Source organism: Nerophis lumbriciformis, linkage group LG06 (assembly GCF_033978685.3).
Source record: "Nerophis lumbriciformis linkage group LG06, RoL_Nlum_v2.1, whole genome shotgun sequence".
NCBI classification, from domain to species: domain Eukaryota; kingdom Metazoa; phylum Chordata; class Actinopteri; order Syngnathiformes; family Syngnathidae; genus Nerophis; species Nerophis lumbriciformis.
In genome coordinates this window covers 39,399,450-39,425,262 of record NC_084553.2, presented here as the reverse complement: position 1 = coordinate 39,425,262, position 25,813 = coordinate 39,399,450, and the positions used below count along the sequence as shown (strand labels likewise).

Below are 25,813 nucleotides of genomic sequence, written 5' to 3'. Positions count from 1 at the left end.
GAGACATGTTTACTTTTACCAGTATGTTCTGATTGTTTGAATTTTGTTGTTAAAATAAAGTTAGAAAATAAAAAAGAAGCTGTGGTTGGTCAGCTTATTACGACATAATTTCCGGGGTTCACATTGTCATATAATGTAATGCTGAAGAAACAAGCCCATGTCAGAAAACCAACAAATTTAGCTGAACTGCACCTATTTTGTCAAGAGGAGTGGTCAAAAATTCAGCCAGAAGCTTGTCAGAAGCTTGTGGATGGCTACCAAAAGCGCCTTATTGCAGTGAAACTTGCCAAGGGACATGTAACCAAATATTAACATTGCTGTATGTATACTTTTGACCCAGCAAATTTGGTCACATTTTCAGTAGACCCATAATAAATTCATAAAAGAACCAAACTTCAGGAATGTTTTTTGTGACCAACAAGTATGTGCTCCAATCACTCTATCACAAATAAATAAGAGTTGTAAAAATTATTGGAAACTCAGAAGAACGGCGCGGCAGAGCGCAAGGGCAGGCCCAGGCCGACACCAGACAAACCAACCAACACGACAATAAACTAGAACGAAGACAGCAAGTTCGCCAGCCCCGACAACCACCATAAGTCAATAAATCATTCGATTTATTGACTTATTATTAGCCCAGGCCTACAATCACAATCCATTTAATGATTGTGGTCGACTGGCGAATGCCTTTTAATGACCAGCGGAAACACTGAAATTGGATGTTTTTGATTTAGTCCGGCAAAATAACAAAAAAGAAAGACAATGTAGTCGTTTAGACACGTTTAGTAATAAAAAACAAACCAACATCATCATAAAAGTACACCTGAGACAATGAGCATGTTTCATGTAAATAAAAGCTCAAAATTTAGGAGATGCTACAAAGCAAAGACACAATTAAAGAAACTATTAAAATCTAATTGGCGATATAAAAAGTAGCTGCCATTACAAAGAAAGTAATGAATCCTTGTAAATATGGTCTACTATAGGCTGTACAATGTACACAAGCTTAGGACAGTGAAGTATATACAGTGAGATTAGCTTACATTCAGAGACAATGTTAGTGGTGGTCTAAAACATTCCCGCTATTCCTAAATATCTACAATAGTGCCACATAACACCCCATAATAAACCAAAAAGGTGATTCAGGTTTGGTGTGAGTGATGTTAACAAGTGGAGTGTAATTATAAACGGTATATAAACACATGCACTTGCTCGCAGTGTATTTATGTATTCCTACTGAACATGACATTTATCTTCTTCCATGTCCTTTTCTTCTCCACTAAGACACTTCCTGCTTAAGGCGTCTGCAGACTGTGGACTCTGCTGGAATAAAGGTTGCAACACCTGATGAGGGGAAAACAACATGAGCATGAGGAAATCAGGGAAGCTGTATTTTACCTTTGACCTGGAATCTTTTGCAGTAGCCAGTCAAATAGTACAACACCAAAAGTGTGTTTGAAAAGCTGTAAGTGATTAGTTGTGTGTGTTACATCCCACCTTGCTGTCTGATGCTGTGGTTGTCTGCCTGGCGGCCAGTCGAGGGCTACAGCGCCTCACAGTGGTTCTCCTGTAGATGAAGGGGCTGGCTTCCCCCATTGGAATGTCAGCAAACCCTAAGAGAACACACTATGACTCCACTTCTGCAGCGTACATGTTACATTGCCATGCGTACATACCTTTCTGTACCAGCTCTGGAAGTCCCTCAGGCTGGAATTCCTCCTCCTGGTCACTTCTTCTTTTAGGTGTGGTCACAGCATTGGCTTTGATCTTCTTGGTGAGGTTGTGAAGGGCCTTCTGAGCGCTGTCTTTATCGCTCATGTCTCCATGAGCCCTCTTCCCGGAGGTGGATCCCTGTGGAGACCTCTGAGGAGTGGAAGGAACCGTGTTCTCTGTGTTCTCCTCTTTTAAAGAAGCGGAAGTTCTTGCAGAGCGCCGGCGGCCGTGGAGCTTGTCCTTGTTGGCGTGTTTGCTGGCAGTCAGGTGCTGCAGCCTTGTCGTCAGAACCTCATTGGCCTCCTCTAGTTTGTGCACCTCTAACATCAAGCTGCAGTATTTGTTCATGGTGTCGTCCACCTCCTTTGTCTTCTCGTCCACAAGTTGGTTGACTTCTTTTAACTCACCGTTGACCTCCTCCAGGGCTGCCTTTAGTTCTTCCGCCTCCTTGTTTTTCACCTCAAACTCTGCCCTTGCCTCCTTAAGGGAAGCAGTTAGCTCTTCAACCTCCTTCTTCCCCTCTGCTTGCAGCTTTTTCACCTCCTCACTGCTCTGCCCATCTGGTGTAAGGGTGGTCCATGTTAAAAATGTTCTGTTTTACCTAATTGGAGGTGTACACAAACAAACCTGAGCTGCTCAGTATGAGCTGCTTCTCTTGCTCCAACTGCTTGCACGTCTTCATCCAAAGATTTAACTTAGTGTTGGCCGACTCTCTCTCTTTGGCCAGACGGGCGACACGAGACGACAGCTCAGACACCTGGGCGGAGACAAGTAAGGAGATTTTTTTCAAACAAGTAGACATATTTCATACCAATAATTGAGAAGCAAGTTACAGTATAATGTTCCCTATTTATACAAACTATTGTTAATTAACATATGTTTTTTTCTATTAGGACTGGAGCCTATCCCAGCACACTTTGAGAGGCAGGGTGCATGCAACGATCAATTACAGGTCACATACAGACAGACATGTAGACAACCATTCACATGTATGCACAATCTAGAGTCTCCCCTTAACCTAACATACAAGTTTGTGGTGTGTGGGAAGAAGCTGGAGTATCAGCACAGCTAAAGCATGCATTTATATACACAAACTACTGAAGCCATCACAAATCTTAGTGAGTTGTTTAGAAATGATCGATCGCTCTGTAAAAGAACATGACTGCTACCAACAAATGAGCATGACCATGAACATGCAAGACTATTAACTCAATAGCTCAACTCCAATGATATGCAACATTATACAACTATGGGGCTGATTTACTAAGCTCTAAATACCATGCGCTAGACAGCATGTGCAAAAAATAAAATAGCGTGTATTATGAGTGGGCGTGTTGCTTGAAAAGTGTTGCAGACCGCCTTTTGTCAAGGATACACCTGATCATTTTCTGTTATCATGCTCCTCCCTCGGTGTGCAATGTTTTGAACCAGCAGCACACATGTATAATCTGTAACACCTTTTCTGAATCGCAATCTAGACAACAGAAACATGTGCACACTGACACTTAAATCAGTGCGCGATGCTGTGGAACGTTTCAGCAGCGCATTCATGTGTCTGGAATGACTCAAAGGCAAGAAAATGCGCATAATGAAACATCTTTTCATGTAGGAAATATATTTTAGACATATTTCCTAAAAAAAAAAAACAGCATTAAAAAAACGCCAGCAGACACCAAAACGCATCAAGTGAATTTGTTTTAATCAGCCCCTTAGGTCGACAAGCAGCTATAAAATTAAAAAAGGGAATTGCTGAATAGATGATATGTCTAAGATGTTTTACTTCTGACTGTCCAAAATGTTGACACACACACACACACACGTAGGAAGGCGGATTGTCTGTGCATTGTGTCTCTGCAGCTAGAGAACTGATCCTGCAGCCGTGTGTGAAACTGTGAATTTGCACGTCCTTCTGACACGTGCTAAAAAAAAGCTAAATAGTGCTCACAAAACGGTGATGAGTGTTGATAATTCACATTGTGCGTGCTAAATAATTATATTTGCGTTTTCTCTTCCCAGTATTGTGGGCGTTTTGATGATCAGCATACATTTTGAACATTAATGAAGACAGAGACGCAAAATGGATTACACGCCTTATTCTGATCACTTAACAGATGCAATCCACTTTGCACACGTTTAGTAGCTCAGCTTTGCGGTTTGCTATCAAGTTTGCATGTGTTTTAGTACGGTACATGCAAACCTTTAGTAAATCAGGCCCTAAGTATGTGTGTGTGTGTACCTGCTCAGTGAGCTTTGAGACAGAGAGTTGCTTTGCTTCTAGCTGCTCCTCCAAGGTGATAACTGTGGACTGAAGGCTCTGTTGCTCCTCTGACAGTTTCTTCTCGCCACATTGAGCTTTTTGCTTTTCTTTTTCTAACGTAGAAAGAGCCGAGGACATACACTCCTTCTCTTCTACCATCAGCATCAAAGACGACTGAAGCTTCTTTATCTCCACCTCCAGGTTCTGTCTGTCCTCTTCCTTGCTGGAATTAAGCTTTTGGTTCTCCTGCTGAAGTCTCTCTTTTCCCTCCACTAGCCGCCTGTTTTCTCCTTCTAGCTGCTCCAACGCTTCCCTCTCTGCCGCCTTTGTTTTTACAATGTCTTCTTCCAGAACATCAATGCGAACCATTAGCTTGTTTTTCTGTCCCTCCCAGTTCTCCCCTTCCATCTTCCATTTCTCTAGTGAGCTCTGCAGACATCGTTTCTCCTCCTCAAACTCCCCCAAAAGACATTGGATCCTTTCTCGCTCCCTCTCTGTTTCTGCGCTCTTTTCTTTAAGGGAGATCTCTCGCTGACGGGAAGCTTCAAGCTGCACCTGGAGGTCGTCCACTTGCTTCGTCTGCTTCTCCGTTTCCTCCTTCATTCCCTTCTCCAACTCCTCAACCCTGCATCTCTGCCTCACCTCTTCTTCTCTACGATCCACCTCGGCCCTCTCCAACCCTCGCTCCAGCTCCTCTTTGGCGGCCTTCAGCTCCTCCAGCTCCAGATTTTTTGTTTGGAGCTCTCTCTCCATTTGCTCCTTTTCAGATCTCAGGTTGTCCAGAGTGGAAGAGAGATTCAATAGCTCCTCATTAAGATCCCTCTTTTCTTCCTCCACCTGAGTGCCAGACAGAATAAGACAATCAGGTAGAGAAGACAGCATCAAGAATAAGGAAGAATTACATTTATACAGTCTCAGGACAATTTCCCTTGTGCACCCCTCGGGCCCATGTGTTCCTTATGTGACATGATTTTCAATTTTAACTGTACCGGTCTGAAATTCCGCCATGGAGTTAAAAAAAATTAAATAAAGTTGCATTGTGTTTTTAATTGCAACATTGTTAGAATAGGATATAAACAAAGTATACATACTTTCTCTTAAGAACTGTTAGACTAACATAACTGCTATTTGTTTTAAATCCTGCTAAATAACTATGCTTTTTCCAATAAAACCAAATTAACCTTATTCTTGGCGATTGAAATTTTAAAAAATATACAATTTTGGTGCGCCTTAACCACCAGATGAAGCCAGAAAACCATGAGCGTAATTCTCAGAGCCTTGGTGAGAGTAAATGAGTTAAACTGACATTGAATATTTGAAATGATACATATATACAGTCATGGTCAAAAGTTTACATACAATTGTATAGAACATAATGTCATGGCTGTCTTGAGTTTCCAATAATTTCTACAACTCTTTTTTTTTGTGATAGAGTGATTGGAGCACATACTTGTTGGTCACAAAAAACATTCATGAAGTTTGGTTCTTTTATGAATTTATTATGGGTCTACTGAAAATGTGACCAAATCTGCTGGGTCAAAAAGTACACATACAGCAATGTTAATATTTGGTTACATGTCCCTTGGCAAGTTTCACTGCAATAAGGCCCTTTTGGTAGCCATCCACAAGCTTCTGGCAAACTTCTGGTTGAATTTTTGACCACTCCTCTTGACAAAATTGGTGCAGTTCAGCTAAATTTGTTGGTTTTCTGACATGGACTTGTGAAAAAGGAGGATTACCTCCAAATTCTTCAGGACAACCTAAAATCATCAGCCCGGAGGTTGGGTCTTGGGCGCAGTTGGGTATTCCATCAAGACAATAACCCCAAACACACGTCAAAAGTGGTCAAGGAATGGCTAAATCAGGCTAGAATTAAGGTTTTAGAATGACCTTCCCAAAGTCTTTAAACCCCATTGAAAACATATGGACAATGCTGAAGAAACAAGTCCATGTCAGAAAACCAAAAAATGTAGCTGAACTGCACCAATTTTGTCAAGAGGAGTGGTCAAAAATTCTACCAGAAGCTTGCCAGAAACTTGTGGATGGCTACCAAAAGCTTTTGACCGAACAGATATGGTCACATTTTCAGTAGACCCACAATAAATTCAGAAAAGAACCAAACTTCATGAATGTTTTTTGTGACCAACAAGTATGTGCTCCAATCACTCTATCACAAAAAATAAGAGTTGTAGAAATTATTGGAAACGCAAGACAGCCATGACATTATGTTCTTTACAAGTGTATGTAAACTTTTGACCACGGCTGTATATACGTATTTACATATACAGTTCTGTCTGCTTTCTCTCTCATTCTAGGTCTATAGGCACTGTTAAAATGTTTGTTTTGTCTACTAGTCTACTCTATCAAAATCAATGTTGTCACAAATTTACCACTTCAAGGGTGTAATTAACCTACCGTATTTTCCGCACTATAAGGCGCACCTAAAAACCACAATTTTTCTCAAAAGCTGACAGTGCGCCTTATAACCCGGTGCGCTTTATTACGATTCATTTTCATAAAGTTTCGATCTCGCAACTTCGGTAAACAGCCGCCATCTTTTTTCCCGGTAGAACAGGAAGCGCTTCTTCTTCTACGCAAGCAACCGCCAAGGAAAGCACCCGCCCCCATAGAACAGGAAGCGCTTCTTCTTCTACCCGCCCCCGGAAGAAGAAGAAAAAACGCGCGGATATCACCGTACGTTTCATTTCCTGTTTACATCTGTAAAGACCACAAAATGGCTCCTACTAAGCGATCCGGTTCATAAAAAGACGCAATCTCTCCATCCGCACACGGATTACTACCGTATTTCACAGCAACTGATATTCCTGTGAACCGCACTGTGGAACGGGAGCACGTACGGTGAATATTCGCACCACAGGGAATGAGAAGTCATCCTTCACTGTGGTTCTAGCTTGCCATGCTAACTTCCACCCATGGTGATATTCAAAAGGAAGACCTTGCCAAAAGAGACCTTTCCAGCCGGCGTCATCATAAAAGCTAACTCGAAGGGATGGATGGATGAAGAAAAGATGAGCGAGTGGTTAAGGGAAGTTTACGCGAAGAGGCCGGGTGGCTTTTTTCACACAGCTCCGAAGGCGAACACACCTTCACTAAGACGGGCAGACAGCGCCGGACGACATACGCCAACATTTGCCAGTGGATCGTAAATGCCTGGGCAGATATTTCGGTCACAACTGTGGTCCGAGCTTTCCGGAAGGCAGGATTCACAGAACAACAGCGACACTGACTCCCGATGACTTCGACGAGACGGAACCGGCCATTTTGGATACCACGCTTGCGCAACTTTTCAATTCGGACACCGAAGACGAAGAATTCGAAGGATTTACGAATGAAGAATAACTTCAGAAGGTGAGCGCTATGTTTATTTTGTGTGTTGTGACATTAACGTTCGAGCAACATTATGTTACTATTGCTCTACACCATTTTGAATTTTACTATGTTTGTGATTGCACATTTGCGTACATTTTGGGACAGAGTTGTTAGAACGCTGGTTTTCAATATATTATTAAAGTTTGACTGAACTATCTGACTGTTTTTTTGACATTCACTTTAGCGCAGCGTTTTTTTGACATTCACTTTAGCGCAGCGTAGGCGCGGCTTATAGTCCGGGGCGGCTTATTGGTGGACAAAATTATGAAATATGTAATTCATAGAAGGTGCGGCTAATAATCCGGTGCGCCTTATAGTGCGGAAAATACGGTACCTCAAATATTCCCCACTGCAACTTATCTTTTTTAGACATATTGCATATTTAGCATTTTCCAATGATATAAAACCAGTTATTTTTGACAAACATGCCATATAACATAAAAATAATAAAAAAAAACTTTATATCAATAGATAGATCTATAGATTTCAAGCATTGAAAGTGAAAAAATAAAATAATTTATTGCTGACTGATGACACTTATGAGCGGATCCCTTTTGGAACGTAAGAGTTAGTGTGTTTAATCAATTTTAAGTTTGCACAATGGATAATTAGGTACTTAAGACGATAACAGTATTTTTTATGAATATACCTTTTGTCTTTCTTCCTCCAGCTCTTCTTTACTGGTCTCAGCCTGTATCAATATGCAGGTCAAACATGCTATGCATTAAAACGACTTCAACTGATAAGAATATTCTAGCAATACAAATCTTAAACAACACCTGAAGGACAGCATCCTCGAGATCTCTCTCCAACTCCTCCTTTTCTCTTTCCAGAGCATCAATGCTATCTTGCAGTAAGTCGGCCTTCCTCTGAGCAGCTACAAATACACACAGTCCTGGTCAGTTCATTCCAATAAGACTAAGTGTCAGGATGTTTCCAAAAAACCTAAGAATTTACCTTTGAGCAGTTCGCTCATCTGCTTCTTCTTCCTCTCATCAGATTCAATGCGGACGCGGAGCTTTTCAATGCCGTTACGCATCTGCTGGATCTCGTCTTTAGTAGAATTCAAACGAGAGGCGATTTCACCCTTCTCTAGTAGAGAAGATTCTAGAGACTGAGTCAGCTGGCTCACTTCTCCCTCCAAAGTCTTGCAAAGAAACAGCAGGGGAGTATACACTTTTAAAAAAGGTCCTACATACATTGAAATGCTTACATTGTTGTCCTTACTTACCTGGATCTTGCTGAACATGGACTCTGTGTTTTGATCGGCAAATGTGCGATCTTCCTTAATCTTATCAAGCTGTCCCATAAGCTGGTCTTTCTCTCCACTCTGCTCTGACATCGCCTCCTCCAACACCTTCAACTGGTCTAACAACTAAAGACACAAAAACAAGTCTTAACGTCATAATTTAAGGAGAATAATGACTTGGATAAGCTCATTCAAAACAAATGGTACACAGTTTGTACCTGTTGTCTCTCTGTCTTGATTTTGTCTATGTTGTCCTGCAAAGCTTTATTTTCCTTCCTCCCTGTTTTAATGTCCTCATCCAGGATGGACATCAAACTCCTGGTATCACAGTTGGTTTTCTCCAGCCTGTTAACCTTTTGTCGCCATTGTCCCACAGACTGGCTCAGCTCATCTCGCTCCTCGATGCAGGAAACCAGCTCAGTTCTCAGCTGGAGTGTCTAGTAGCAATGTCACACAATCAGTCAATCTTAAACAAGTATAAAACAGGGACATGCCTACTTGCCAAAGTCAAAAAACATTTGAGGGGTAATTTTTTTGCCTGTTGGTACCTGTTTTTGTGTGTTTGGTAGGGCTGCAGCTATCGATTGTTTTAGCAGTCGAGTAATCTATTGATTAGTTTGTGCCATTAATCGAGTAATCGGATAAAACACACTTTTCAGCGGCGATGCATATTTTACGTACAATAGTTGCAATAAATTGTTTTCTGATTGCTACAACCTTCATTCTTTTTTTCTAATAAATGCACATCATCCACATTGAAATTGCAGTTTTAACATATGTGCAGTGATTTTAACCAGGTCACTACACTAACTTACAGCATCATCTGAGTGAAAAGTGCCTGGTTGACTTCGGTTTTTCGTGGCAAAGGTCACCTCGCCAGCTGGAATTAACTAACTTTTACAGGGCTTCTGCAGCCGGTGTTCTGGTGAGACATGCTCCCCTGCCTCTGCGCATGTGTATGAATCCAGGTTTAACACTACAAACGCTCAAATGTATGATTAGATCCATCGGGAATTTCCAATTAATGATGTTTGCTTGTTTTTGGTCCCCCAAAAAACTTCAAAATAAAAAAAATAGAGCTAAAGGCAGCTTGTGAGGAGAAAAATAAAAAGTTGATACTAACAATGACCAAAAACACAAATATTTGTCTTTAAAAATACTGCATAGCTTATTATTTAGCCATTTTATTAGACTATTTCATTACATGATGTTACATCATGTTCGTGACCACCCCCATATCTACAGAAATGGCGGACGGAGTGGAGACACAGCTAGCCAGAGAGAGCCAAGAGTGGAGGAGGTGTTCTCCATGTAAATAATACGGCCCACAAACGGCTCGTTTTCAAGAGATAACCAAAAAGTGGCTTGAAGATGGGTACCGGTATGTAAAGACAAATGTATGCAAAATCTGGACTAAAGGACCATTACAGACCGTAACGTAAACCGCCGGTAAATGTTTTCAACGTAGATTTAAAAAAACACCATAACCCCTTGAAATGTATTTGTTACTGCAAATCATTTTTTTGCCTTTGACCGAGCCCTTACCTCAGTCGACAGTGTTTCTATCTGCTGCTCCAAGCCTGAGCATGTCCTCGTCTGAGTTTCCAGCTCGTCTTCCAGACTGCTGTGCTTCTCCTGCAGGGCGTCCAGCTCACACTCCATGCCCAGGATGTGCTTTTCCAGGTTGGCTTTCTCTGAGCGAACTCTCTTCAGCTCACTCTCCTGCTGAAGAAACTTCTCATCCCACCCTCCTGACACAGAAATATTGGTAACTAAGTTACAGGGCTAGTGATGATGTCAAATACTAACCATGTTAACGCATAACATGCATTTATATTTACCTTTGGCCATTTCTAGTCCTTCCATCATCTCCATGACATCAGATAGCTGGCAGTGAGCGGTTTGGAGCTGCAGGGCTAATGTGTTCTTCTCTTCTGACATCTTTGACAACTAAAATTAAACACACACAATTTCTCAAATTATGTAAACAAATATTATAAATACATAGATCTTAGTCTCAAACGTACCTGATCAGAGAGGCCGTTTCTATCATGCAGAGCACTGTTCAGCTTCTGTGCTGCACAAGACGTTTCTTCTTCTGCTGATTTAACTTTATTCTCCAAGGTTTGAACTTGGGACAGGAGGTCAGAGGTCAACTCTTTCCTCAGTGCAAGGTCAGCGTTCAGGAGCTCAATCTCAGAGTGCAGGGCCTGGACTTTCTCTTCTTGCGCTGAGAGCTTTTCCTTGTCCTGGTTGTGTTGTAACTGCACAACTATTTCTGTCTCTGCTCAGAGTATAAAACACAAAGTCCATTCAGTATTTCAGTCTGAATCAATCAATGAGGTCGTAGTGCATTATCATACTGACAGTATTGAATATTCTAATATTTTGCTTATGTCTCTAAACTATATTTAAAGGGAAAAATATTATGTATACACTTCTCCTTAAGATGCATTTACAACCACAATAGTAAACAATGTAGAATTATTATCTCTCTGACACTGAATTGAAATGACAACATTTTGATATAGCTCTTGTAATAGATTGTGCAGTTGCACCAGTGAAAGTAACCCGACTCACCCATGGGTCCTAACTCCCTAGTCTCCTCAGATGTGGAACACAATGACAGCTCACAGGCAGCAGCTTTATTTTCAAAGACAGCCTTGGGACAATTCTCCTCAGGAGCCTGAAAGAAAGAAAAATGTGTTTTAAAATTATAGCTACATTTATTTGGTTTATCCTCATGTAATACGTAAACAATGTTGCGAAAAACCATACATTTCCTACTTGATCAAACTGCTGCTGGTGATGATCCTCCTGCATTTTCTGCCCATCTTCAATGCTTGCCTCCCCGTCTTCCTCCACATTGTCCTCAATCACATCTGCTTTGATTACCTCTTGGACTGCTTCTGACTCACTAGGTGGGTTAAGAGAGATTAGGTGTATTCATTATTATAATTGAGCATTTATTATTATTATTATGGATGTGTCAATTGATCGATATCAACTGATTTTCATGAAAATGTATGTGATCGTCCTTTGCCAATTATTACATTTAAATGCCGATCACAAAAGCCGACCCTCTCTGGCTGAAAAGTACGTGCTTCAATCACTATATCACAAAAAAATAAGAGTTGTAGAAATTAATAGAAACTCAAGACAGCCATGACATTATGTTCTTTACAAGTGTATGTACACTTTTGACCACGACTGTATATGCAACCACGTTGCAGCAGAAAGTAAGCAGGTATTAACAGGAAATTAACAACATTTTGATTGATAAGAGTTTGGAGAGCATAATATAACAGTGCTATGTTGGTTTGTCAGAAATGTTGCAGTCAGTACACAACACAGAAGAGGAGGATCGGATCCATCCATAAATTGGTCGTGTCAATGTGGAGTGCATTATTAGTATATGATTGATACGAGAGTGATTAGATCGACATTTTCATTTTCTCAAAGCATTTTTTTGTTGTATTTGTTAATGTCTACAATTACAATTCTCTGGACACTGGAGGACTCTGTGGGCAAAACCAAACAATTAGCAGATGGTAGTTTTTGCTTTTGTTTAGTTATTGTGCACTAATGACTTTGTTTGGCTCAAACAATTGCGTAATACAACTAAATAAAAACAACGTTAAATATTGTGTTGATATTGTTAAACTGTCAATAGCACTCACCATAAATGCATTTAAAAATGTACAGTGAATACACATCATCTGTATCGGCCGATCTCACTCATGATCGGTATCGGCAGAATATAACCTTGTTCAGAACATCCTTACTTATTATTGAAAAGGGCGCTGTACCTGGCAGCCTTATTGGGCTGGTTTGAGGGTTCCTCCATTTTGTACTCGTTTACTGGCAAAGAGTCTCGTGCAGGTTCCAAGTCGTTGTCGCCTGATGTCTCTGCTGGAATCACCGTTTGAGATAATTTAGTCTGAATGTGCCATCAAGCAAATCTCATTAAGACATTATCATCTGTATTTTAAAGCATGTACTCACTGCTGAAGTCTCCCTCTACAGAGCTAAACTTTTCTCCTGGCTTGTCATGAACCTCGGACAGCTGCTGTATGAGATGGTGTTGTTGGCCCACCTGCTCCAGCAGCGAGTCATACTTAAGCCTGAATACGCTTAGCTCTTGTTGTAAACACGACAACTTCTGATGGAGCTCAGCCTGCTCCGTCTCAAACAGCTGGTTACTAAGACACAGTCAAGTACATCAAAAAAAGGACTGAACATAAAAAGTATAAAGCTGGTAAAATTGTACCTGGCTCCGGTATCCTCTTCAAGTTCACCCTTCATCTTTTCACACTCCTGCTGTGCGGACAGCAAGAGGTTCTGGATAGATTCTTTCTCTTCTTGCAGAGAAGCCACTTTGTCGTCATGCATTGCTATACTTTCTTGAAATCGGAGCGTCTCCTCCATCAGCTGGGCCTTACAGGTCTGCAGCGTCATGTTCTGCTCTTTTAGGTGATTATTTGTTCCTTCCAACTGTAATTTTTCTTCCAATGCCAGATTCAGCTCATTTGCCAGCACACTGAATTGAGTCTCTAGTTGAGAATTTATCTCAAATTGGGCTTTCGTCTCATTGAGCTGCCTCAGTACTGACTCTTTCTCTGAAATTGATAGCTGCTTCTCCTCAGCTAACAGCTCCATATTGGTCTGCAGACGTTTATTCTCCTCAGCTAACACATTGAGCCTGGTTTCTAACTGCTGACTCTTCACATTCAGCTCCGTTATGTTAGTTTGTGATTGCTCTTTGTCTTCTATTAACTGCCTCAGTGTGGCCTTCAGGCCATTTTTCTCCTGGTGTGATTGTCTGACATCATCTTCTTTGTCTTTAATGGTCTCGCTGAGAGACTCCACTTTAGCCTCCAGGGCGGCGATTTCTTCTTCCAGCTGACTGTGCTTGATAGCATCACCTTCCAGGCGAGTTATTTCACAGCTCCTCTCCAACAGCTCCTCTCTGGCTGTGAAGTACTGTGTCTCTAGCACTGAGTTCTGAGACTGGACCTCCACAAGCCGGGATTCCAAGACAGAAACCTAAAACAAAACAAACATTTAAATTAGAGATGATGATTTGAATAAGGTGTTACTACATTACAAATCGGTCATCTATAGCAATGGGCAACATGACTACCTGGGCTTTGCTGTCCTCAAGCCGGTCTTCCATGCTTGATATCTGAGTTTGATTATGAGCCAACTCAGACTCCAGTGACTGGATCGTCTCTTTTAGTGCCTGTACTTGGCTTTGATAAGAGTTCACAGTTGTCTCGTTCTCTTCCAGGTCCATCTGAAGCATTTCCAGCAGCATCTAAAGGCAAAAACGTAACACCATGAAGATGAATGCATTAGTAATGCTGAGTTTTGATTTATACTACTAAATAAGTAATGTTCTAGCTACGTTGATTATTGTGGTTGTAGTTTGAATAATGTGATATGAAATTGTGCATGTGTAAACAATCCTTGTCAAGCAAACCTTGATTTTGTTCATAGCAACAATCTTCTCTTTCAACTGCTCAGAGGACTTGGCCTGTTCTGCTTCTGCGTTGTTCAGCTGTTCCTTTAAGCTCTTTATCGCTAAGTCTCGTTCCTCCAATCCTTGTGAAGCAGCAGACAGAGTGGTCTTCATGCTCTTCATTTCTGTTCGTGTGTGACTAGTCTCCTCTTTGATGCCGCTCAGGGCTTTCTCTGCGGCTCCAAGCTGCTCTCTGAGGCTCTTTTCGTTGTGGAGGAAACTTTGAGCTTCTAAAGCGTGACTCTCAGAAAAGTCACTCATCTTCTGCCTGAGCTCTGCGACTTCTTTTTGTAGAGCAGAGCACAAGCTGACTTTCTCAGTTAAGGTTTTTTCCAAGTTGGTCTTGACTTCGGCCATGGAGGAAAGACTATTTTCAATGGTGTCAAGTTGCTTTTTGAGGTCGGCGTGCAAACGGTTGGCCACATCTAGTTCACTCTTTAGCAAGGGGAGTTTCTCAGCTGCATCTTTTCTTGCAGATAAGTCTTCTTCTAAAGATAGCATCTGCTCATGCAGCTTGTTCACCTTCTCATCATGTGCATGCTTGAGGAGCTAAACGATAGAAAAATAAACATTTGCTGCCTGGTGCAAAAAACTGACAAAAGGCTACGAAACTCATTTAACAACCAGTCATCCTGATACTTACCTTGGTTTCTTTAGCCATTTCTTTGACAGCATTTTCCAGAATTGCATTTTGTTTCCCCAGAGACAAAACCTGAGCCTCGCCTTCTCTGAGCTGGCCCTCCTTCTCTGTCATTTGGGTGCGCACATCCTTCAATTCCTCCTCCAACTGTTGAAACTTTTGCAATTTTTCTGCATCTGTTTTTTTGTGTTCATCTTCACAAGCTGTCATCGCCTTGATTTGTTTCTGAAGCTCTGCTCCAAGCTGTTGCTGTACCTTCAGCAACTGCTCCTTTGAGCTCATCTGAAACAGAGAAGAATTTGATGGCTAAGTACATAGTGATGACTATGACACAATGAACTAAGAATTTGAATCACATTTGTTTAATACCGTAAGTCTCAACACACCTGGCTTTTGGCGAGTAAGAGCTCTTGCTGAGTTTCTTCCAAACGCAACTTGGTTTGCGTTGCCTCCTCTGCCTTCACTGCTAAGGTTTCCTCACATTCTCTCAACACCGCAGCTTTCTCCTCAGACAACCTGGTCACATTAAAGATGGAGCCCGTTAAAATCCTTCATCTTTTTTGCGGGTGCGTGTAATGACACAGATTCACGCTTACTTAAATGCAGTATATATGTACGGTACATGTAAATTGTTTTCTTCGCCACAATATTTTATAATATAAATTTTTTCCACAAATAAATATTTAAACAATTAAGATTAATGACACTTAAAATCATATATCCACTGTAAACAAATACAATGTATATTGTGTATAGGGGTGGAACAATTAAAAAAATCCAAGGTTAGGATCTTAAAACGATTATGAGGTCAAAGTTTTCGGTTCGTTATACATTGTTGTTTACACAGTGGAGTAACACAGTACCGTATTTTCCGCACTATAAGGCGCACCTAAAAACCACAAATTTTCTCAAAAGCTGACAGTGCGCCTTATAACCCGGTGCGCTTTATATATGGATAAATATTAAGATTCATTTTCATAAAGTTTCGGTCTCGCAACTTCGGTAAACAGCCGCCATCTTTTTTCCCCGTAGAAGAAGCGCGCGGTGCATGCTGGGATATGTGACGTTTCATTTCCATTTGTGTGTTTATGTAAAGACCCCAAAATGGCTCCTATTAAGTGTGTTGTCTGTTTAATTATAAATAATGCAGACGAGGCGTGTTAACTGAGTTCTCAACGTTTACTCACAGCGTGCTCATAACCACATTCTAACTCCCAGCATACAACAACGCTTCTCAGGGCTACCGCGCATGCTCGTCACTATCGTTGCATGCTGGGTAGTGTAGTTGTTATATTTGCTAGCTCATAACATCACATTAAGAGACACGCTTACGCGCTTAATTCAATACTCGCCGTCATTCCGGGTGGATTGACAAAAGACCTCCAGCCGCTAGATATTGGTGTCAACAGGGCATTCGAAGCTAGACTGCTAACTGCGTGGGAACAGTGGATGACAGAAGGCGAACACACGTGACGTTCACCAAGACAGGGAGGCAGGGAGACAGCGCCAGACGACATTTTGGATCCCACATTCGCCCAACTTTTCAATTCGGACAACGAAGGAGAATAATTCGAGGGATTTATGAATGAAGAATAACTTCAGAAAGTGAGCGTTATGTTTATTTTGTGTGTTGTGACATTAACGTTCGAGCAACATTATGTTGCTATTGCTCTGCACTATTTTGAATTTTACTATGTTTGTGATTGCACATTTGCGTACATTTTGGGAGTGAACAGAGTTGTTAGAACTCTGGTTTTTAATATATTATTAAAGTTTGACTGACCTATCTGACTGTTTTTTTTGACATTCCTTTAGCGCAGTTAGATGCGGCTTACAACATCGGGCGGCTTATAGGTGGACAAAGTTTTGAAATATGCCGTTCATTGAAGGCGCGGCTTTTAACCCAGGGCGCCTTATGGTGCGGAAAATACGGTATATCCCAATAATCAACCATTACCATTTTCTATATCAATTAAGTCATGTATAATTACAAAACTGCCAACATTTGGTGTTTACAATCCAGTAGATTTCTTTTCATGCATTTTTGTCTAAGCTCGATACCTGGCAAAGACCTAATTAATGTTTAGGGTAAGGTTTTGTGCACTTGAGAATCTCAGGATAGATTTCAGTAGATGTTTGTCTGTGAGATAAGTACCATGTGCTGATTTAAAAGATCATACAGTATAATAAAATATGTAATTACCCATTTAATACATCATAATATTGAGAAGTGTTATGTGGCAGCCATCTGTTTTTTTCTGGCTGCGACAAGATGCTCATGACAGCTGGTAATTATGTATGTGAACAAAAATATATATTTTTAAAACTCAACTCGCATTTTTTAGGTGAAAATAATCAAATTGTACTCTCACCTTGAACTTCTGTCCTCGTGCTCTGCAGTGGCCCGAGCGAGGCTTTCCTCCAGCTGGTGTAGTTCAGCTTGGCTGCGTTCTAGCAGCTGGTCTTTGGAAAGAGCCAGGTCGTAGGCCACTTGGTGTTCCTCCTGCAGCTGAGTGATGCTCCTCTCAGCCTGCTCAGCTCGAAGAGTTTCTCTCTGCAACCTCACTTGTAGGTCTTTGACCTGTACACATTAAATAATTAGCATGTTCTTCAATCCAGCAAAATTTTAAATAATAATTTAAAGTCACCTGTATTTCAAGCTGGGCCACTTGTGCGCCAACGTTTGCCAGATCTTTGTTATGCTTCAATTCAGCCTCAGAAGATTGAGTCTGAAGCTCTTTGTACTGAAATTTCCTCTCCTCCAGCTCTGTACTCTTGATGAGAAGTTCTCCCTTCAGACTGTCAATGTGTGCTGACAGCCTAGCCTGCTCCTCCTCTGCATTCCTCAATTGCTTCTATAATGCAGGATAGGTTATTAAAGTGGATGCTATACTGTGGTTATTGGACAAGTAGGAGGAGCTGCACCTCACCTTCATTTCTTCGTTTGCCTCTTTCTGGGAGCTCAAACTGTTGTCCAAAACATCAATCTTGTCTGTAAGTTGCTTCTGCATGGATTCTACATCATTGATGAGCATCTCCTTTTCTTTCTTCCAATCAAGCAGAGCTTGATGTTCTTGTGTCAGTTTCTTGCACTCGTCGTGACTCGCAGCAAGACTGTTCTTCAGCTCTTGACTCTCTTTTACAGCCTGCGTCAACCGGTTGGTCAACTGATCTGCCTCTTGTTTCTGTTTCTGCATTTCTTTCTGGAATCTACAGCGTGAGAGCAACATTTTTTATTGGCTTTTATCCAATCATTAAGAAATATTAGATGGTGTTTTTTCCAGTCAACCTTTCATTTTTAGTCTCTGTGTCAGAAACCATCTTATTCAGGTTTTCTAGCTCGCGTGTCGAAGCCTGAGTCTGCTGTTCCAGTTTAGACTGAAGTCTCTTCAGCTCTTCTTGTTGGTTTTCAGATTTTGCTGTAGAACAAAGGGATATTCAAGGTATAAATAAAAAACTGAGGAACATTAGCTGTCTGCCAACCAGCAAGTTACCTTTGAGGTCATCCAGTAGGCCCTGATTACGTTTGAGAGTCTGGTCCAAGGTCTTTTTCTCCTCCTCCAGCTGCGACAGACGCCTGTTGCTCTGGTCCAACTGGATAGAAGTACTGTTCTTCTCTCTCTGGTGCTCCTAAGGTCAGAAATGAAAATATGCCACTTTTTAATTATACTGTATTCTCATACAACTTTTGAATTAAACGCGAAGCATTTAATCAACTCCATCAAGCCAAAGCGTAATGGTGGTAGTTTAGTTTCAATTACAAATACTGTAATTTGCAGAAACTTTGTGGAATGGTGTGGCATAGGTATGGCGTCAAAGCGGTGCCAAAATCCAGGCGTGTAAAATCCCAACTCTGCGTGTGTGTGTGTGTGGCGTCTCTGTGTGCATTCATGGCGTGTTTTTGTCTTTCTCCACGCGCGTGATGTGATTATATGTGTGTGTGTGTGTGTGTGTGTGTGTGTGTGTGTGTGTGTGTGTGTGTGTGTGTGTGTGTGTGTGTGTGTGTGTGTGTGTGTGTGTATATATATATATATATATATATATATATATATATATATATATATATATATATATATATATATATATATATATATATATATATATATATATATATATATATATATATATATATATATATATATATATATATATATATATATATAATGTATGTATGTATAAAAAAGGAGGAGAGTTGCTGGACCGTCTAATCACATCACGCGCGTGGAGAAAGACAAAAACATAGCGAGCGCAAAAACACGCCATGAATGCACACACACACACACACACACACACACACACACACACACACACACACACACACACACACACACACACACACACACACACACACACACACACACACACACACACACACACACACACACACACACACACACACACACAGTTGGGATTTTACACGCCTGGATAAAATAATATATACATATAGATAATATAATATATAATATAATATATATATATATATACACACACACACACACAAATAGATATATACACATATATGTGTGTACATATATATGTGTATGTAATATATATACACACACAAATATATATACATAGACATGTGTGTGTGTGTGTGTATATATACTGTATATATATATATATATATATATATATATATATATATATATATATATATATACTGTATATGTATACATGAACACACATGTGTGAGTGTATATATTTATATATATACATATACATACACACACACACACACATATGTGTATATGTATGTATATATATATATATATATACACCGTATTTTCCGCACTATTAGCCGCACCTAAAAACCACAAATTTACTCAAAAGCTGACAGTGCGGCTTTTAACCCGGTGCGCTTTATATATGGATTAATATTACGATTCATTTTCATAAAGTTTCGATCTCGCAACTTCGGTAAACAGCCGCCATCTTTTTTCCCGGTAGAACAGGAAGCGCTTCTTCTTCTACGCAAGCAACCGCCAAGGTAAGCACCCACCCCCATAGAACAGGAAGCGCTTCTTCTTCTACTGTAAGCAACCACCCGCCCGCGTAGAAGAAGAAAAAGCGCGCGGATATACCGTACGTTTCATTTCCTTTGTGTGTTTACATCTGTAAAGACCACAAAATGGCTCCTACTAAGCGTCAGGGATCCGGTTCATGAAAAGACGCAATCTCTCCATCCGCACACGGATTACTATTTCACAGCAACTGATATTCCTGTGAACCGCACTGGATACAACGGGAGCACGTACGGTGAATATTCGCACCACAGGGAATGAGAAGTCATCCTTCACTGTGGTTCTAGCTTGCCATGCTAATGGCCAGAAACTTCCACCCATGGTGATATTCAAAAGGAAGACCTTGCCAAAAGAGACCTTTCCAGCCGGCGTCATCATAAAAGCTAACTCGAAGGGATGGATGAAGAAAAGATGAGCGAGTGGTTAAGGTAAGTTTAAGTTTACGCGAAGAGGCCGGGTGGCTTTTTTCACGCAGCTCTGTCCATGTTGATATACGTATGTTTGTGATTGCACATTTGCGTACATTTTGGGAGTGAACAGAGTTGTTAGAACGCTGGTTTTTAATATATTATTAAAGTTTGACTGACCTATCTGACTGTTTTTTTGACATTCCTTTAGCGCAGTTAGATGCGGCTTACAACACCGGGCGTCTTATAGGTGGACAAAGTTTTGAAATATGCCGTTCATTGAAGGCGCGGCTTTTAACCCAGAGCGCCTTATGGTGCGGAAAATACGGTACTGTATATGTATACATACACACACGTGTGTGTGTGTATATATATATATATATATATATATATATATATATACATACACACACACATATATGTGTATATACACACACACACACACACACACACACACACACACACACACACACACGTGTTTTCCTTGGGGTATATGCCTTTTGCGCATAATCTTTTTTTTTTCACTTGTTTGCACTTTATGATCACAATGGCAATGGCATATGTTTTTTTAGTTAGCTCTTTGTCTGTTGTAAATTTTATTTTATAACTGATTAATTATTTTTGTTGTTAACATTCATTTTGAAATAAAAGCCCAGTTCAAATACTGTTTGTTTAAAATAGAAAAGGCAATAAAATATGTTTTACATAACATTGTAAATGATCGTGATTAATGATTGAAATTTCAATATGGATAAAAATAATCGTGATTATTATTTTGGCCATAATCGTGCCCTAGGTCAAAGCGTCTAAGCATTCTGTGGTTTTTGAAGGCACAAATATTAAATAAAGTTTGCCAAGTATGGACTTTAATTTATTTGTTCACATAGCAGGCTACTACAGTTCTCACGGATTTAGTCCTTCATATTTATATCTGCTGTTCGCACTAATTCAAAAACCGGAAATAACGAAATACTGCATACGCAGCAGCCAAAGAATGAGTCTTGTCGACATTAAAAATATTAACAATTATTTAAAATATATAATAATATTATACAATATATTAACAATATACAACATAATAATCATAGATGTATAAATAATCGATTTAAAATCAAATTATAGCCCCTGAATTGTAATCGAATCGTGAGGTGCCCAAGATTCCCACTTCTAGGAGTTGCTGGTCCACCTATTCAATGAGCGCCTCAAAGTGTAAAAATGGTGGAACACTGCACACGTGCAGAAAGAGAAATAAACGTTGCATGTGCTAAACGAGTGTGGTTTTTACACACCAAGGATTTTGGCACCGTTTTGACGCCATACACAGGTCAGTGCAAAATAATTGTGAAGCTGACACACATGATCTGTTAGAGATAAAATAGAAGAAACAACTACAAATGTCAAAAGCAGTGATGCAAATATTAATGTTGTCCCAAGGAGTCACCTCTAGTTTTTTGCGTAGATCCTCCTCTTTGGTCTGGCTGGTCTGGAGGCTCTGTTCAGAGCGCAGCAGCTTTTGTTTCTGCTCCTCCACCTCCCTCTCCAAGTGACTCTTCTGAGAACATATCTGTAACACACCAGAAAGCGATAAAAAAAATTCAAGAATTTCCACAACTTGAAATTAAATACAAGAAGAACTGAACCTTATCAATATCAGACTGCAGGATGTTGTTGTCTTTTTTGAACTGCTGGATCTCCTGTGTTAATTTAGTTCTGGTCTGCTCTATCTGCTGCTCCAAAACCTGGTGGGATCGTTGTAGCTGGGACAGCTCCTACACATGATAAGAGTCCATCAAATATTGCATTGTTTTATCACATTAAAAATATAAACGGTGGTGTTGTACCTTCTGGCCATCTCTCTCCTGGTCCTTGATTTTCTGTTCCAGAGCTCGTCTGCAGCTCTCAGCGTTGTGTCTTTGACAGCTCATCTCCTCTGTAACTTGTTTTAGCTTCTGCTCAACTGAGGAACACTGAATGGGGGAGAAAAAACAAACATTGAAGACTAGTTTGTCACACCTTCCTTCTCCAGGTCGTATAATGAGTATGTACAGTAGACCAGGGGTCGCCAACTTGTCGATCGCAATCGACCAGTGAATCTGTGGTACCCTACCAGTCGATTGCGAAAATATTACAAACATAATTACCGGTATGTATTAATAACAGTGACACCCCCATCCAGAGAGTGACCAAGAGAATTGCCAACAGGCACGCATTTTAAACTCTGAACACGCCCGCACGCCTCGCCTCTCTCTCTTCAGCCTCTCATCCTGCCGCTCTCGACACAGCAGCCACCAGCCCCCACCCCGAGCACAAAGGCAGACTTCACCCGCTCGTCTCACATCGCGCATGGAATGACGTGCACAAAAATCATGGCACTGCAACAATGCATTAAGACTGACTGTTGCAACAAATCTGACATTTTCTATCATCCAAAATCAAACAATTCTTCCCTAAACCACGACCATCATTGCTCGCCTGCGAAAGGAAGCTAACGCCAAATACTAGATTCCGTAAACATTGTTCCAAAGTCCAGATTTTGTGTTGATTTACAGGGCTCGAATTTACCGTAATCACGGCAAGTGCGGCAAAAGCCGCGACCGCACTCCTCATTTGCCGTAAGCCCTAAAAAATTGACCAACATCTGTGGCAAGAACATGCCGTGACTGCCCTTGACTTTTTACTTGTTAATGAACGATTGCTGTAACAGTAAACGGTACAATGATAATTTGCGATAAAATTCCAGATGGTTAGTAATACCGTCTAATTTTATAATTACCGGAAAAACATCATATATTAATGCATTTTAGGGCAACACGAAGTCAGGCGCATGCGCACTAGCGTCGTATGGCTTGGTAATCATGGCGGACTAAAGACACAGACTTCGCTTGGGAGATTTCCCTTCAGAGTAAACGGAGCCAAACGCTTGGTTTAACGGTTTAATTTTTCCTCGCTCCCACCGTGCGTTTAAGAGCGCACTACTGTGTTTAGATGGCGACGTGTGGACAATATTGAAGAAAGACGCACTTGTCTCCACACGAAAAGTATACAGAGAAGGAGATAACTATTTGATGTTTTGCAGCAGGCGATGTGTCGTGAACGTTGTCACAACTTGTTTATAAAGTCTTTAGTTGGTTTACTGGGATGTTCACTCGTCCTTTATTTAACTGCAAACTGCATCAGTGTTCAAATAACATCAATACTAGCTAAAATGTTTTGTCATCTCATCAAACTGAACGAAGGCTGTGAAGATTGTGTATTCAATGTGCGAGGTGTCACTCCTCTTTGTTTTTGTAGGCCAAATTGTTGTACTGATAGGAAGCGTCGGAGAAGAACAAAGCATTTTTATTAGACTTCATCTTCATTAGCCAAACTGCTTTGGGTTTTATTTTAATATCAAAAAGTAAACAAGGTTTTTATATATTACTTGTGTTTTTTTCATGTCAAAAGGTATTACTTCAAAAAACATTTATGTGACACAGCATTTTGTTAATGTTTTATTGTGTATAGTTAATTCCTATATGACATATTTCTGCTGAAACTCTTAATGGATCTGTCCCGATACAGCATCTACATGTACTTATAAATGTACATAACTTAAAAAATAAAATAAAAAACACCTCCCTTTATCAAAATGTAAAAATAGAGATAAAAGCATCATGTAATGACAAAAAGCTGAAGTTGATATTAATAATGAATAATACAAAAAACATACATACATACACACACACACGCACACGCGCACGCGCACACGCACACGCACACGCACACGCGCACACACGTACACACGCACGCACGCACGCACGCACGCACGCACGCATGCATGCTTTGGAGCCCTTGCTTCAAAAGAAAATAATGTTTGCCTTGGTGCCCTTCTAACTTGCCTTGGTGCCCTAAAATATGAGCCTTACTTTAAGGCAACACTTGCCTTGCTTGACCTTAAAAAGTAAAAATTCGAGGCCTGATTTATATATAGAAAAGTAAATATTGAAATGTGCAAAGGCAGTAATATATGGTAAATCAAGGTGGCAGCTAAAGAAGGACTTCCCTGTTCATCCCCTCCTTATCACACAGGTAAAACCCGCTAGGTGAACAGCTGATTTGACTACTTCCACCGCTGATGCGAGTCACATGGTTGTCTTACATCCCATATGTGACCATAAGATAAACAAATATACTAAGACTATAGTGGCCATAAACAGTTAGCATCTACAGTACATCTGTGGTCCGTGACTCGTTTGTTATTATACAAACCCCGTTTCCATATGAGTTGGGAAATTGTGTTAGATGTAAATATAAACGAAATACAATGATTTGCAAATCCTTTTCAACCTATATTCAATTAAATGCACTACAAAGACAAGATATTTGATGTACAAACTCATAAACTTTTTTTTTTTTTTTGCAAATAATAACTTGGAATTTCATGGCTGAAACACATGCCAAAGTAGTTGGGAAATGGCATGTTCACCACTGTGTTACATCACCTTTTCTTTTAACAACACTCAGTAAACGTTTGGGAACTGAGGAGACACATTTTTTAAGCTTCTCAGGTGGAATTATTTCCCATTCTTGCTTGATGTACAGCTTAAGTTGTTCAACAGTCCGGGGCTCTCCGTTGTGGTATTTTAGGCTTCATAATGTGCCACACATTTTCGATGGGAGACAGGTCTGGACTACAGGCAGGCCAGTCTAGTACCCGCACTCTTTTACTATGAAGCCACGTTGATGTAACACGTGGCTTGGCATTGTCTTGCTGAAATAAGCAGGGGCGTCCATGGTAACGTTGCTTGGATGGCAACATATATTGCTCCAAAACCTGTATGTACCTTTCAGCATTAATGGCGCTTCACAGATGTGTAAGTTACCCATGTCTTGGGCACTAATACACACCCATACCATCACAGATGCTGGCTTTTCAACTTTGCGCCTATAACAATCCGGATGGTTCTTTTCCTCTTTGGTCCGGAGGACACGACGTCCACAGTTTCCAAAAACAATTTGAAATGTGGACTCGTCAGACCACAGAACACTTTTCCACTTTGTATCAGTCCATCTTAGATGAGCTCAGGCCCAGCAAAGCCGACCGCGTTTCTGGGTGTTGTTGATAAACGGTTTTCGCCTTGCATAGGAGAGTTTTAACTTGCACTTACAGATGTAGCGACCAACTGTAGTTACTGACAGTGGGTTTCTGAAGTGTTCCTGAGCCCATGTGGTGATATCCTTTACACACTGATGTCGCTTGTTGATGCAGTACAGCCTGAGGGATCGAAGGTCACGGGCTTAGCTGCTTAAGTGCAGTGATTTCTCCAGATTCTCTGAACCCTTTGATATTACGGACCGTAGATGGTGAAATCCCTAAATTCCTTACAATAGCTGGTTGAGAAAGGTTTTTCTTAAACTGTTCAACAATTTGCTCACGCATTTGTTGACAAAGTGGTGACCCTCGCCCCATCCTTGTTTGTGAATGACTGAGCATTTCATGGAATCTACTTTTATACCCAATCATGGCACCCACCTGTTCCCAATTTGCCTGTTCACCTGTGGGATGTTCCAAATAAGTGTTTGATGAGCATTTCTCAACTTTATCAGTATTTATTGCCACCTTTCCCAACTTCTTT

The 25,813-nt window shown here is 40.6% G+C and overlaps 1 protein-coding gene across 4 annotated transcripts in view; it reads right to left on the bottom strand.

Moving 5' to 3' along the window:
- Positions 1–773: 773 nt before the first annotated feature.
- cenpf (centromere protein F) overlaps positions 774–25,813 on the bottom strand; it is a 48,947-nt gene continuing 23,907 nt past the window's right edge. For 2 of the 4 annotated variants that reach the window (XM_061964294.1, XM_061964292.1), the window contains exons 9-38: positions 22,040–22,165; positions 21,839–21,967; positions 21,640–21,762; positions 18,265–18,400; positions 18,060–18,189; positions 17,701–17,980; positions 17,419–17,625; positions 17,143–17,351; positions 15,157–15,286; positions 14,774–15,052; positions 14,092–14,679; positions 13,753–13,926; positions 12,880–13,655; positions 12,615–12,811; positions 12,419–12,521; positions 11,388–11,526; positions 11,190–11,295; positions 10,637–10,893; positions 10,451–10,559; positions 10,155–10,360; positions 8,828–9,046; positions 8,592–8,735; positions 8,318–8,507; positions 8,140–8,237; positions 8,010–8,051; positions 3,950–4,807; positions 2,341–2,470; positions 1,677–2,273; positions 1,498–1,613; positions 774–1,344 (exon numbers count right to left, since the gene is read on the bottom strand). In XM_061964294.1, the coding sequence (XP_061820278.1) occupies positions 1,234–1,344; positions 1,498–1,613; positions 1,677–2,273; positions 2,341–2,470; positions 3,950–4,807; positions 8,010–8,051; positions 8,140–8,237; positions 8,318–8,507; positions 8,592–8,735; positions 8,828–9,046; positions 10,155–10,360; positions 10,451–10,559; positions 10,637–10,893; positions 11,190–11,295; positions 11,388–11,526; positions 12,419–12,521; positions 12,615–12,811; positions 12,880–13,655; positions 13,753–13,926; positions 14,092–14,679; positions 14,774–15,052; positions 15,157–15,286; positions 17,143–17,351; positions 17,419–17,625; positions 17,701–17,980; positions 18,060–18,189; positions 18,265–18,400; positions 21,640–21,762; positions 21,839–21,967; positions 22,040–22,165 (6,909 nt within the window). In that variant the 3' untranslated portion in view covers positions 774–1,233. The remainder of the gene's footprint in view (positions 1,345–1,497; positions 1,614–1,676; positions 2,274–2,340; positions 2,471–3,949; positions 4,808–8,009; positions 8,052–8,139; positions 8,238–8,317; positions 8,508–8,591; positions 8,736–8,827; positions 9,047–10,154; positions 10,361–10,450; positions 10,560–10,636; positions 10,894–11,189; positions 11,296–11,387; positions 11,527–12,418; positions 12,522–12,614; positions 12,812–12,879; positions 13,656–13,752; positions 13,927–14,091; positions 14,680–14,773; positions 15,053–15,156; positions 15,287–17,142; positions 17,352–17,418; positions 17,626–17,700; positions 17,981–18,059; positions 18,190–18,264; positions 18,401–21,639; positions 21,763–21,838; positions 21,968–22,039; positions 22,166–25,813) is intronic. The other 2 variants (XM_072913372.1, XM_072913371.1) reach the window with 2 other exon arrangements.